The 15,284-nt window shown below is 37.1% G+C and overlaps 1 protein-coding gene across 1 annotated transcript in view; it reads left to right on the plus strand.

The window, feature by feature from the left end:
* Positions 1–1,207: 1,207 nt before the first annotated feature.
* The window catches only part of DGKI (diacylglycerol kinase iota), a gene marked incomplete at its 5' end in the record, with an annotated part of 65,708 nt that continues 51,631 nt past the window's right edge, over positions 1,208–15,284 (plus strand). Inside the window, 8 exons of the mRNA XM_019611633.1 lie at positions 1,208–1,288; positions 4,697–4,810; positions 5,396–5,533; positions 6,723–6,801; positions 10,484–10,539; positions 11,394–11,456; positions 11,679–11,752; positions 13,203–13,314. Of these exons, the coding sequence (XP_019467178.1) occupies positions 1,208–1,288; positions 4,697–4,810; positions 5,396–5,533; positions 6,723–6,801; positions 10,484–10,539; positions 11,394–11,456; positions 11,679–11,752; positions 13,203–13,314 (717 nt within the window). The remainder of the gene's footprint in view (positions 1,289–4,696; positions 4,811–5,395; positions 5,534–6,722; positions 6,802–10,483; positions 10,540–11,393; positions 11,457–11,678; positions 11,753–13,202; positions 13,315–15,284) is intronic.

Raw genomic sequence — 15,284 nt, forward strand, 5'->3', positions numbered from 1 at the left:
AAAGGCCATTCTTTGGTGTAGAATCACATTATAGTAAAACGCTGACTGAAGGCTGTTACATAGGTGATCAGATTCACATAGTCAAAACAAGGAGTTCATTGAAGAGTAGAGCCCAGTTCATCTCAGTAGAGCCCATGGACTGCAGATCCTACAATGCTTGACCATTCCTGGGTGGCTGATCTTTAGTGGAGTGAAGCTACCTTTAGATTTCCATGTGTGATTGCAGCATGCGGCTATCTTTGCATGCTGAGTAACTGATGCTCATTAACGAGGCAGTTATTGAAGGGTGAGTGCTTTCTGAAGGAGAGAGAACCTGCCTTTAGAGGGATGATTCTCACTGCTGAGAGTAAAGAAACTCTGCTTCTGTGGTTTTTGAGATAGGGATATTTGCTTTACTTAATTGTCTGCTCAGTGCTCCTTTGACATTAGTACAGAAGGATGGTAATCATTTAAAGTCAAATGCTTATCTGTATAAGAATGGTCCAAGTATTTTCCATTCATACTTCTAGAGCACCCAAACATGTTTTTCCTGCTGAAACACCTGCTACTCTCCTAATGATGTATAGAAGCTTAAAAGTAAATGTACGGTTTTCAGAGCTGTGTAACAGAATGAAGGTTGAATTAGATCCTTGGTAAGCTAGGTCTCAGTATGTGAATGTATCTCCTCCACTGGGAGATGTCTTATTATGCCTCTCTTTCATGCAACTGATGGAACAGGAATTTTTTTGGCTCTCCTGTTTGTATTTTAGATCAGATATCCAGAGAGTTTTGTTAGGTGTTACTGCCTTCTGTGGTATTAAAAAAAATACAATTATCAGTTGAAGGAGCTGTCGTGCTCTACACACTTCAGAAACAGCGGTTTAGCAAATACTAATGAGAAACACTTCATTTGGTTTAAAGCTTCAGTGTTTACATTTGTTTGCCTTAGGATAAGAGGAAAATAGAAGACTGTCATCTCCAGAGGAAGAATGAGAATCTGGCTTTTCAGATTACGTGTTCCCGTGTTAAACAGACAAAACACTTCTCAAGAGGGGCTGTCTAACTGTTAAGGAAAGCTCCATTTCATTTTTAAGATTGTCCTCCTCCATCCTGTATCATCAGTAATGGATATTCTAGAGAGAAATAAATGATAGTTAAACTGTCACTTGGAAAAAATGCATAGTAACTACTTTCATTGCTGTATTGACTTTTTCAAAATTATTTTTTGCTTTTCCCTCCCCTGGCTAGGCTGGAGCTGTACAGAAAAGTGCCAAACCTGCGGATCCTGGCCTGTGGCGGGGATGGAACGGTAGGTGACTGGTGCCTGGCAGCTCTCTGGTCATTGCCAAGAGCTGAAATTGCTCACTACATAAGTTTCCCACTTTGTGATGCCTGCAGAACCTGATAACCTACCTTATGCTTAATAAATCTTTTTCTTTTCTATGTGGATTGGCCTGCTTATTGATGGGACCGTATTCTTATGTGCTAATGTCCTAGATCCTATCTGCTTTATGCATATATTTATTATAGCTTAAAAAATAAAGACAACCATTGTCAGCCTCCTCTTACTATTTTCACAGATCTGAGGGTCTAGCAGGTTAAATCAGTGTCTGGGGGTAATTTAATGATAATTTCTACTCCTCTCTGATATTGTCTTCACTATGCCTGAATACAGTCAAATGTCAAATGCCTCTAGTTTTCTCACCCTCTTTACAAATCCACTGTGAGGAAGTGGTCATGCTACTTGCCTGTGATGTGGCTGATCTCCAGATTCAGTATTTTCTTTGCAATTGAATTGCTGTGTGTCCTTGGAAAAGGGAGTAGTGTCAGATCTTCAGAAGACTCGGACACCTTTAGATGGAGGCAGACTCTACAGTTTGGGACTTGGAGGCCAAGAGTGGTAATGAAGGAATTACAACTGCTTTGCTCTTGCCTGTTCTTAAGAATGCTATAATTCTCACCCTGTACCACTGAGTGCTGAAGCATAGTTACAAAACTGACCTTTAGTCTCCATGAAGATCAGTCTCCCAAACATGCATTTGGTAATACTTGCAACTATAGTAGCTGCAAGGTGCAGTGGCTGGACAGGATGTAAAGAAGTACATAGTCATCACACTAAGAGGCTTTTATTTTTTTTTAATTATTATTATTATTTTTTAAGTGAGCTGAACATACTCTCAGCTCCTATCTGTTTTTGTGAGCATTTCTGAAACTGGATGTAGAGGTCATTAATACTAGTGCTTTCCCCTGAAAGACAGAAGAAACAACGTGATTTTATTACCATCTTGCTGGTACCTGGGGCAATAAAATATTACTCTTACGGAATTCAGAACACTCCTTGAGAAACTCGTGACGTATTACGTTAGCAAAAAATAGAGCTTCAGAAAAGATATGTTTTCCATCTGTTTCTGAAAATGTTTGAAGCTTCTGTCTGAGGAAGCCAATATTTTCCTAGGAGAAAGATCTTCATTCTAAAAATGTTAAAATAGAAATAAGTGCAAGTACATTGAGCCCTATCATCCTCTGTTTTTTGTTTGCTGAGCAGTGAAAGCAACAGGGGGCAGCACCTTCTCATTGGTAAGAGCAGCACTTCACTATTACATTCGCTGCTGCTCAGTTTGAAGCAAATTAATATCTAGCTATTCCCAAAGCCATTACATCTAGAAATGAGAAATCTGACTCAAATGGACTTAGTGAATATTCAATGAGACCAGATGTTATCTTGCATTATTGAGGTGAGTCAGAACTTATTGCAACTTTTCCATCACTGCTGTTTGCTGTTACTTTTCTGGGTATAAGTAGAAAACTTTGTTTTCAAAGCAGTCAGGAAACTTCTTTTTACAGGGAAATGACAGTCTTTATCATCCTTTACTGAAATAGAATCTTTGACTCCATAAGGTTTAGACATGACCTCAAAGAGCAGTTTTGCAAATGTACATGAGCAATTTGAGGTTTTGATTAAAACTTGAAGTTAAAAGTATTTACAAAACTGGTTGGTATTTGTAAGGCTACCTGCCCCAGTAGCAAGCTGAGGCACAAATGTATAGATTAAGTCAATGGCAAAGACAAAGGACTCTTTAATGAGTCATGGCCACGTGGGAGTTATCAGGACTCTTTTCTCTGTCTTCCTGTTCACAATACCAGAGGACTGACTAAATTTCAAAAATTAGATGATGACTTATCTCTAACAATCCCTTAAAGACTTTATTTAGTCGTATCATAGACCTATGAAAGACTTAAATACCTTTGGTAACATCCAAGTTCATGAAAGTTTTAAGTTATTCATGTCACTATTAAACAATGATCTGTGATGTGAGATAACTTGAATAACTGGACAATGAGTTACGATAAGTAACTGTTTAATAAATAATATTTATATAAAATTAATTTTTCCATGAAGAGACCTGGGGAGAGACTTATTCTAGAATATCAGATATGGTGGTTGTTGGCTTTTTCTCATCCTCTATCAGACCACCCCCCTCTCCAGTACTTCAAATTCAAGCTGCAGTATCAAATATCTAGGTTTTGTTTTCTTGAAGCTCCAATTTCATTTCAGTTTGGGCTAAGAATCTATCTGAAATCACAGAAGTATTAGTTGAGAGTGGAAAAATCATGTCCAGGTGGAATCTGTCATTCAGTTTTATGTCTTATTTAAAAACTCATAATGTTAGTGAAGATACAATCTTTGAACACTGACATCAGAAAAAAATAGACATTATTTTCTTATTTGTATGCTAATCTATATTTGTATTTCTAAAATAAATTATTCAAAATGCATGACATTTTCATGGTTTTTTTTTTTTTTTCAAGTTGATAAATAATCTTATAGTGCTATTTTCTTATAGCAAGAGTTTCAGGCATATAAATTTTGAGAATATTTTCAGCAATACTCCTTTTCCTGTTGGAAAGTGCTTTTTAATATGAGTAAAATATTTTACATTAATTTGTTCCTAATATTTTACATTACTTTGAATTGAAAAAAATTTATGTGGTTTAGAGTAGAGAGAGAATGAGAGAGAGAGGAAGATTCAGCTCTCGGTGCAAAAGATCCATGTTCATTTTTCCAACGCACAGTCTTCAGCCCTTAGTATTATACTCTTTTACTCCAGCCCTGTATATATAATTATATATATCTGCTTTGCTCAGGACATAACAATTCAGCTCTAAAGTCTCTCTTCTGGATATTGGAAGACCTGTGGATGTGTCTCTACTTGACTTGATCTGGACTCTGTGTTTCAGGGCATGCTTTTCTAAAGCATCTCTTGCATCTTTTCCCCTTTAGTATAAGGGTAATTCAACATTTTAATCTTAAGCTGTCTGTATTATTCTTCACTATTTTTATTTTTTTATTATTATTATTATTTTTGACTAAACACAGCATTTTTTTCAGAACAGTTTTTTAGGCAGAAACTTTTCTGCTCCCTTTCTTTGGGATCTTGGTGTGCTATTAACAATAGACAGAATTTGTGTCCTATTCCTTCTCCTTATACAGGATCTCCATGAAGACTCTCCAGTTCTCTGGGAGGAAAAAGCTCAGATGGGGCAGCTGTAGAGTTTTTGTATATATTGTTTTTTCTTTTTCCAATGTATTTATTTCTTTATTTTTTGACTTGTTCTTTTCCGTGATGGCAATTCAGTCAAAAAACATGCCTTTCTTCTCCATTCCTTCCCTTTTAATCTTCCTTACCAACAGTTTCTCGTTTTTCTGGTTTTATAGGTTGGCTGGATCCTCTCTATCCTAGATGAGCTGCAACTCACTCCCCAGCCTCCTGTGGCTGTCCTTCCACTTGGCACTGGGAATGACCTTGCCCGCACCCTCAACTGGGGTGGGGTAAGCACTGACTGGGGTTACCCTTACATGTGGGTTCTCAACTTGCTGCTCTGATTTAGTGATATAATAGCGTGAAACTTCTTTTTGGCTAAAATAGCTGATGGGGCTTTACCCAAGGTCTGCTTCACAAGGACACAACAGCTTATTTCAGTTTCCAGTTTCATGTTTTGAATTATTAATAATGTAAATGTTGTAATAAAAAAGTGCATAGCTGTATCTGTCTGGTATTTTGGGCCAAATAATGAGAGTTATATGTGGGCTTATAACTTAAGCATTATTTGAACTTTATTTCTCTGTAGTTTTCCTTGACTACAGCACTGGATTTATTTAATGAAAGGCAAATATGCTTTGAATTCCTCTCTTAGTCTTACCATGCCTGTCTAAAACTTGTGTTCTTAAGTAATAGTTGATCTGACTGTTTCTTATATCAAAATCTAGCAATAGTTTGACATGTTCCTAAGAACATTTGATCTGCTGTTTTAGATCTGCATGAAAGGAAGGAGGTTTTCCAGTTAATTGGTGAATGATTTGCTTTTCTTTGGCTATCCACGGCTGATACTTTGGTGACACTCATTCTGCTGCCAGGGTTACACAGATGAGCCTGTGTCCAAGATCTTGTGTCATGTAGAAGATGGAACCATTGTCCAGCTGGACCGATGGAATCTCCAGGTTGAGCGCAACCCAGATTTGCCACAGGATGAACTGGAAGATGGGTCACGTAAGGTTAGAGCTTTTTTTTTCCTAGGGAGACTATAGTATAATTAATTATAATTATATAAATAATTATATAGCATTTTTGGGATACTCCACGAGAGGCGTGATTGCTGAAGCTCTAAAACCTTTTCAATTTCTTGTTCCATCTTTTCCTATTATTCTTCAATGCCTCCAGGGGCACGTGAACCTTAATATGTATTGGCCATGTTATTTGTTGTTTGTAATTCAGACTTTGAGCATTTGTCTCAGTAACCAAATCCTGGTAAAAATCCATGGCATCTCATTGTTTTCCCTCCATTTAATCAAGGGTGGCAGAAAAAGGAGCCCAGTGACCACTATTCATTCCTAAATTTGAGACACATCTAGAAACATACAGATAATTTAAATATTACTTAGGATTCTGCTGGTAAATACTAACTGTTCCCTTCTTTACAGCTAAGAGTAGTATATTGTTGGATTTAACATCTTTATGTGTGAGTCTCCATATCATCTCCATTAGTGAGATCATCTCTCTTGAGAGTTGAAGATTGGGAAAATCTTTGTGAGGGGATCACATATATATTGATAGGTCATAGGGCTGGGGATGTTGAATCTGTCACTGACATTTAAAAAAATACTAAAAAATTCTGTGCACCAATTTCCTCTTGTCAGTTAGAATTTCCAGCTTATTTATTGGATGCTACTGTTTGCTCTGTACAGCTCTGCTGGGCCAGTATAATGATGAAGAGGCCAGATGTGTGCTTTGCTATCTCATGCATCCTCAATAAAATTAGGGCTTCTTGTCTGGGACTTGCATTGCTCCTGGTTATATATTAAGCAAGAAAAACACAGCTTGAGTTTTATTCATCATGCTGAGCTTGAAGTGCCAAGCAATTAAGAAAACCTATATATTGACATGTTAAGTGGAGAAATGCTCTGGAAAATCTCAATGAGAAAGTAAATGAGGAATCTTGTAATGTGTTTGCAAAGATACTTGTATGATCATAAAGCTCAGTAAATGTGTTTGCATTCTTTGGCTTTTGTATGGAGCATCTTCCACAAGCTATTACTAGCCTTCTTAGAACAACTTCTTACATACACTTCCCATTTTCTTTTAAGGTTTTCAGGAGGTGCCAAATTTAAAATAGCTAATTCCTGGTGTGCCATGGAATATTTAATCTGTGCTGCTTTTACATGTCTTTCTATTATCCAATTATAGCTTCCACTCAATGTCTTCAATAATTACTTCAGCCTTGGGTTTGATGCACATGTTACACTGGAGTTCCACGAATCTAGAGGTAAGAGGAGTGTTTTACTTCCTTAGCCTTGGGTAATTATTTTACAAATTAGAAATAGATTTGGATTTAATGCCCTTTTCTGAATTCTTATAATTCAGGAATGTTGCTAGAACATACAACCCACAAGTAGGAAGAAAGCAGTTGTATCAGTTTTATAGTGAATTTCCAAGAGATTTGGTAATTTCAAAAAGAAAAAGAAAATACAAGAAGAAATGGAATCCTTTGGAAGAAAAGAGCTAAAATGGGAGCTTTTCAAAGTTTCTGACCTTCTGAAGTGAAACCTGGTACAAACATAAAGGAGATTTACTGACACAAGTGTCAGTGCAAGAGCAGAAAGAACAAATGTAATTCAGGTGCAAGTTTTCCCAACAGCGTGAAAGTGGAGGGAGGAGAAGATCTGTGAGGCTGTGAGAGAAGCAGAGTTGCAGAAGGATAACTGCGCTCTCAAACAGAACGGCTGTTTCCTATGGATGAATATAACATAATGTCATTGGACTTGGTACAGACCCAGAACGTATCTTTGGAAATGAAAGGCTTTAATGAAGTCCACAAACTGTCAGCAGTTTGAGCTGTTGAAGCATCCTGCTTGTCCCCTTGCTGATGGCAGTTATACCACTCAACCCAAGTGTGACTTTGGAGTGATGTGAACTGTGAAGATTTGTGTGGTTTAGGGAAGCATGCCTGTGTAAACAGACCTTCTCCAATTGCTTGTGTTCACTTTTTGGTCATTTCAGCTTCATAAGAATGCTTTTCTTCTGAATGGCAGCCTCCCTTATCTTCATTTTCATATTATCAAAGTGTCATCACAAAATGAAAAGATAGCACCTGAATGCCATATTAAATAAAGAGCAGAGTGCATGATGGAATGAGCTAATGCATATTTTATAATGTTTAAGACTGCTTCAAGCTTCAAGAATAATGAGGGGCCGCAAAAGGGTGCAGAAGTGAAATGATGACAGCTGTATGCATTTATTTTTTTATGAATGTATATTGCCATGCATTGCTAATGTGACTGTGAATATACTGTATAGATGAAATGCTTGGCTACTTTCTCACTTAATGGAGGCATTACTTAATAATGAAGTTATGGTACCCTATAAAGAATGAATATTATTCCATAGATGCCGGTGTTTTAAAAATTTACATGGGTGAAAAAATACTTGGCAGTACAAGCTGTCTGTCTTTGAGTGGGTGTGTGTGGCTAGGAGAGCTTTTTGTAGTACAAATGTCTGCTCTTACAAGTCATTCTGTTGGTGTTTCTTATCAACTCAAATGCTAAAAGATACAAAGTCACTTTTCAATGTTTTAGGAGAGAAAAGCTTATATTTTTCTTGCTGATGCATGGGTTTTATTGTGTTTCGTGTGGAATTAAGCAAAGCAGAACAGATTATGGTATCTTCTACAATTGATAAAAATCCAGATAAACTCTAGAAGATTTGAGCAAAACCTGTAGCACTAGCATGACCATTGCACCTGACCCAGTAAGAGAACTAGTTATATGTAGTTTATGTGGGGCTATAAAAATCACACAATTTTGTTCTTAATTAAAAAAAAAAAAATAACAAAAAACAGCCAGTGAACACTCTCTTTCCCTAACACTGAAAAAAACCCAGAAGTATTTTTTTAGACCCCCAAGAAATGAATCCAAAATAAATTAGATTGATTTGAATTCTCCCTGTATCAGGCCATTTATGCTGTGGAAATTGCTCAATTGTTATATTTTAACTAAACAGTAATTGCAGTGTCTCAGAGGGACCTCTATGTGAATGTGGCCTTTTCCCTGGCAACCTCTGCACTTTTCTTATGACAAATGAGATTGAGCCTTGAGGGCTGGCTCCAAGCCCGGTGCATTTAGCTCTCCTTCAGGAAGCTTTCTTGGTAGAAAATCTTTCTAGAGGTCACAGTTTCCCCCTTCATAATGTTTATGCTCTGGTAGAGCAGGGAATATGCACTTTACTTGTCACTTGTTGACTTGAGCTTGAGAAGGTTGAGGATGGAGTGAGCCTTGGATATGCAGTCAGTGATTTACTTCTACAATCAAAATTGCATTCTACTCAAATTTGAGCTCTATTCCACAGAGTAGAAAGAGTGTTTCCTCCCCACACCTGCTCATCTGTCATGCCAGATGTAGGAGGTATCTTGAAAGACTGCTAAGTCCCTGATCACAGAAAGGCTCCTTCTTGCTTAGCTGATTCCAAACTGGGGCTTTCGTTCAGGTCAGTGTTTGTCACAAGATCTGTGTGGGAGCCAGCACCCTGGTGACTTTTGCCATCAAGGGTTTCCATGTCACTGAACGTGAACCATGGGCACTTATTTGAGCCTTCAGGACTCACCCACTTTGTAGCATGGGGTTCTGAGACTTCCTGTGAAGAGCTGTCAGCTCAGTAAGTGAATAAAAGATGAGGTTTACTTAGCAGTTAAATTAATAGTATTAAGAAAAGGTGACCCTGAATGTACGCTAGGCTCACCCACGCAGCACAACAAAAGGGACATAAAAAAAGGTGGGTAAACAATCACACAGAAAATGAAGTAGCTCATTCTTTTGAAGTAGAGCATTATATTATGAGATGTAGTGACTTAAAACTAGATGAATTGTTTCAAGTGGTTGTTTGAGAAGAAGTAATTTGGAAGTGTTTACAACAGTGTGATGCTTTGGCTAGAAGAACTAGGCCAGCACTTGGATGATTTTGCTAGAGAATCACTGAGCAAGAATAGGTGATTCACTATACTATCAATGAATATAGTATCAGAAGGACCGTTTCTTAAATCTCTGGATGCTGCAGACTAGGACTGCAGTCCCCAAGGAGGCACAAAAATGATTTGTATTCTGAGAAACATGCTTTATGCTGGGTGATCAAAGGAACTCCATTTAGGTTATTGGAGAGAATATTAAGAGGTGATTTAATCTCCACCTGTAAGTATTTACTCAGGGAGAAGATATCTGATGGTTGAGGTCCTTTAAATCTAATGGACAGAGCAATATAATAAGATTTAACAGTTGGCAGTGGAAACCAGAAATGTTCAAGATAAGAAAAATAAACCAACAAGCATTTATTTTAATGAGGAGAATAATTAAATGTTGCATGGGCCTTACTACTGGACTATTAAAATTCTCTGTCACTTTGAGTCTAATCAAAATGAAGCATCTCTCTAAATAGATTTTAAAATAACCTCTTATAGTTTACTGCATGGATATTTGGGTAGAGATGTCAATTCCAGCGTACCTTCTAGATTTCCATTTTGTGATGCATCAGGATTTTTTTCATCTCATAATTTACTAACATCTTAACGTACACTTTGAAGCAGAACTAATGTTTTCTGAGTTTCTAATAATTCTTAAAGAAATATGATTTATGTTGGTGGACATGGAAGCCTCACAAATGATATGGAGAAAAATCGTCTGAATTATGGTAAATAAACTGATTGTATTATTACTTTTTTGCTCATATTTCCATCTCCTTTAATTATACAGGAAAGGGGAAGAATTGAATATCAGTGCTTGAAATCTGATAGCAGATAATGGCACAGATGCAGGAACCTAAAAAAAAAAGTGTTAATGTTCATATTTTTACTGAGTGATGTGTATAAAACCTCTATAGTGTTAGGAACGAATCTGAAGGTACAAGTGGAATCTACTCAGTTTATTTGGGTGCTCATGTTTTTCCTTTGTATCCTTTCACAGAAGCAAATCCAGAGAAATTCAACAGCCGATTTAGAAATAAAATGTTTTATGCAGGGGTGAGTTCACATGATTCATTGTACAGAATGATATTAGTTGCTTGGATGTTTTACTGTATCTGTTCTCTCTCTCTCACTGTCTCACACGAGGGGCTAATGCCGATTCATTTTGCCTGTTGCAATTTAAAATTCATGCGTCCTCTTTCTGGCAGTGACACACATATGCCTGTTTGAGAGTGCCAATTGTCTTACAGTGCTTCTTTAGACACAGCACTGATCGTGTTTTTCTCCCCCTACTTCTGGCTCACAAGACTCTTGGCAAAGAGTTCCAGTTTTTCCAGTGTTTGGGCAGCACACTGGTACTGAGTTTCCTAGAGAAATTCTCCAAGTATTAGCCTGCATCTTTTTGGCTTTGAGGAGTTGTCTTGGATGTATGGGTCATGGGTAGTAGAGGTCAGTGATCAGCTATTTGGAGTGACTTATTTCCATACTTTCATATGTGATTATGCAAAATAAAATAATATGCTTTTTTATTCAGGAGAGATGTGTACACTACTTTATTTTAAAGTTCAGTTTAAGTAGACACACTAATTTGATAATACATAGCATACTGTATGGCTTACCAGAGGATGACATCCAGCATGCCCGTGTGCCTTCATGGCACATGACACATAGCAATGAATGTGAGCAAGAATTTGCATTTATACCATTGGGTACCAAAGGACATAACCTCTCAAAAGGAGAAGCATAACTTTAAAAATATTAGATATATATACATAAGTCATATTTTCTGAAAGCAGGAAAGAATAAGTTTAACAAAAGGATAGCACTAGGTAATGAGCTCTCTGGTGAGATAAGAAATTTAGAAAGAGTGGAGGCAATGATGACCATTCCTGTTCTCATTTCTGTTGCAGGCAGCCTTTTCAGACTTCTTGCAAAGAAGCTCGAGAGACTTATCCAAGCACGTTAAAGTTGTGGTAAGTATAGGAAATTGTGTTTTAGTATTGTGAAAAGAGGTGGGGAAAGGCAGAGAGAGCAAGGTGAGAGTTTAATGGCTCTGTTACTTTTCAGTTTTGAGCATGACATTTGCAACACATTCCAAGGAAAATCTTGGGAAAGCTGTTACAAAGCAGCAACACTTCTCTTGTCTGTGGCTCCATTCAGCAATTTCTCTGTGCTCTGTCACTTTGGCTTTGTAGTGTGATGGTACAGACCTGACTCCAAAGATCCAGGAGCTGAAGTTCCAGTGTATAGTGTTTTTAAACATTCCCAGGTAAGCTCAAGACAGATACTTGGAGAAAATAGAAAGTAATATTACCACTACTAATAGTAAAAAAAAAAAACCAACACCTGCAAGTTGTTCTAGGTTGGGTGGATGTGCAGGAAGTGTACTGCTAGTGTGCTGCCTTCCTGAGAGCTAGCTGCTTATGATACTGCTAATTAGCAGCACGAAAAAGGATCAGAGCCCGGGGTGCAGCAAAATTTTCCTTTGAAAAGGGTATCCAGTGATGCAGAGCTAGTAGAAAATTTTGTTTTAACAAACCTGCTTCCAAATGTTGTGCACCTAACCTGCAAACCAGGCACAGCTGCCTCGTCTTCTGCTTTACTAGAAACAGTGTGAGAAACAAAAATATCAATATTTTTCAAGAAAATAACATAAAGCCTGTTGAAAGAAATGCTTTTTTTTTCAATATGGTAGAAGATGTTCCAAATAGAAATATGTCTGTATTTTTAAAAATTGTCTTCCTCCTGCTCTCTAGACCAGTGGTCCTCAAAATCTTTTGACTGTGTGCTCCTATTGGTAATTTAGAAAAATTTTTAGCATGAAAATGGGTATTTATTTATATATTTGTGTATCAGTGTACTAGTAGATTATACACATTATAAAACAGGCACAAATAGAAGTTAAAAGAGGACGTGACAAAGATGAAATAAGCACTATTTAAAATATAATTTTATTAATAGTATGGAATATATTTTCTTCCTACACCACAATGGATTGTCTTCTGCACCCTGCTTTGGAGTCTACTGCATTAGACAGCCTACCTTTTTGCTCCACATGCAATCCCAAACACATGGAAGTCCAGCATTGCCTTCACTGCAAGCTTCTATTTTGTGTCTCCCTTCTTCTTTTACTCTTTAGATCGCTTTTACATCCATCCTTGAATGGTAGGAAAGGTAGACACAACAGCTGCATCTGTTCTTGTTCATTTCTCCCTGCCTTCTCAAGCTATGTAACCTTTTGCAATTTTTATACCATCAGAGCTTATGAGTCAGCAGGGAGAGAGGAAATGGAGATCTGAGGCTGCTTCTGCAGCCCTTTACCTTCCTAGCAGAGGGGATAAGCAACTTCCACGCAGGCAAATTGCAGGTGCCAGGGAAGCTCAACAGCTGATCTGCAGAGTAGACCAAGCAGGGAGAAAAAATTGCTGCTGCTCTGTTGCCTGTTTGGTATTTCTCCCATTTCCTTGCTTGTAGAGGAACCTGCCAAAAACAATGATGAATAAACTTGTGAGTGATGTACCAGCTTAGAAATTAGGGACCAGTTTCCCCCTTTCTTCAGTTCTTGCCAATATAACTATTAATTGTCCTTCAACTGAATCCTGAAACATTTGTTTGGGTTTCTATTGGAGGAGATCAGAACAGGCCAAAAGTCAAGCTAATAGTCAGGACCCATCAGGGAAAATTACTTTCTCAAAGCTTGCTTTCCAAATTTTCTGTAGGTATTGTGCTGGCACAATGCCCTGGGGAAACCCTGGAGATCACAGAGACTTTGAACCTCAGCGCCATGATGATGGCTACATTGAAGTCATTGGGTTTACCATGGCCTCACTGGTGAGTATACTGCAAGTGCTACCTTGCCTGAGGTTGTGACCAGACTTGGTGAAATTTGTCCACATAAATGTAAGAACAACATAACTGTGTATTCAGCTGAAGCCAAAATATGCTCTGCTGTTAGGTTTTAAATGAAGGGACAAACTGTAGTTTTTAAATAAAGAAGTGATATTTAATAATAACAATATGATCTTTGCAAAGTATTACAAATTCACCCATAACTAGTAATGCTTTAAAATGCTCTCAAGTTAAACAGCAAGGTTATGACAGTCGATCAAACAGTATGAAGACATGTTATTATTGTGGGAATATTCTATGGTCAAATAATTAATGCTATTGCTTTTTAGCTTTTGTATATTTCAATTAGTGATATTAAAGTTCAGTTTTTTTTATATAATATTCACTACTGGAAGCATATATCAAAGATTATATGAAATTATTTTCCATAGCATATATTTCTTCTCTTAAAACTTAGCTGTTTTGACAAGTGAAAGAAATTTTTTTTATTTCAAAATACTTTGAAAATTTTTTGCTATTAAAGGTTAGAGAAGGAGTACTTCTCTGAATAGCATGCAGTCATTCACTGAGTGTATTTTCAGCTGTCTTGGAACAACAGAGAGATACAAAACTTGAAGGAAATATATTGTAACCGTGTAGATCATCAGGCTGTAGAAGTGACCTGTAGCCTACTTACATTTTGGGGGATGGGGACTTAACATTCTTTGGAGGCAATATCTGTGTAGTGAAACTGGGCAAAAGTGATTCTTAACCACTTAAATGGCTCTACTTGACTACCTGTAATTCTGTTCTAAAACCATTATTTTTTTCTTTTTCATTTGGGATTAAAAAAAATACGTCAGTATTAGGAAATACTTCCTCCCTGAGAGAGCAATCAGGCACTGGAATGGGCTGCCAGAGCAGTGGTAGTCAATGTCCCTGGAGGTGTTCAGAAAACATTTAAATGTTGCACTGAGGGACATGGTAGGAAATATTGGTGATAGATGGACATTTGGAGTGGATGATCTTGGAGGTCTTTTCCAACCTCAGTGATCATATGATTCTATGCTGAAGTTCCTACTGTTAAGCCATTTTTGCTCTCTTTTGTGTGGACTAGGTTAAAGCTAATATTAATAAGCCTATTTTCACTAACCTGGTACTTTATTTGTTGTGTGATCTATTGCATTCATTTAATACTCCTGAGAATGGTGTTTGTTTCCTTAAAGATATATTTGGAAAAATAAAGACAGTAAAAGGCCATCTGAATCAGCAGTTATTTCTTTGGAAGTGGTTCAGAGTATAGATTCTTTTATGGCCCCTCTTTTGATTGATCTAATGAACTAGGGTATTACCCACAGGTAGGAAAAATTCTATTAGCATTATAGATCTTGTGGAAGGAACTTCTGCTACTTCACCTCCTGAAGATGTTAGGTTTGATTTTTTTAAGAATTAGGGCCCTTTGAGCTGCTGTTTCTCTCTAGAGGAAGCTTAGTTCAAAACTGAGTATCTATATATAAACATCCATTGTGATGCTGTGGATGTAACCCTTGAACATGTATTGTAGTTTTGACTTGCTCTTTACAGCTCTCAGATGCGCTTGGTCTCAGAGACCAAGAAAGAGCATTAATTTATAAGTATTATTAGTCATATTATCATTTTTTTCCAGTAGTTTGAGATGCAAGGAGCAAGATTAAGGTCTTCACTATTATTTCAACTGTTCCCTGAGATTTTTTTTTTGCATATTGTAGCTAATAGTCACATTCCTACATTGCTAATTAATAAAAATACATTACTGCCCAAACATGTCTGCTTAAAACTTGAAGAATCTGACCATGCTCTCCTTGTCATATTTCTTTGGAATGAATTCTTGAACGTAGTATTTAACTGTTTTTAACAAAAATCTTCTTGCTCTTTTCAGCCTGTCTGGTCTTGATGTTGAATTGCTATGTAAACTCTCATAATTAGAGATTTTA

Source organism: Meleagris gallopavo, chromosome 1 (genome assembly GCF_000146605.3).
Source record: "Meleagris gallopavo isolate NT-WF06-2002-E0010 breed Aviagen turkey brand Nicholas breeding stock chromosome 1, Turkey_5.1, whole genome shotgun sequence".
NCBI lineage: Eukaryota > Metazoa > Chordata > Aves > Galliformes > Phasianidae > Meleagris > Meleagris gallopavo.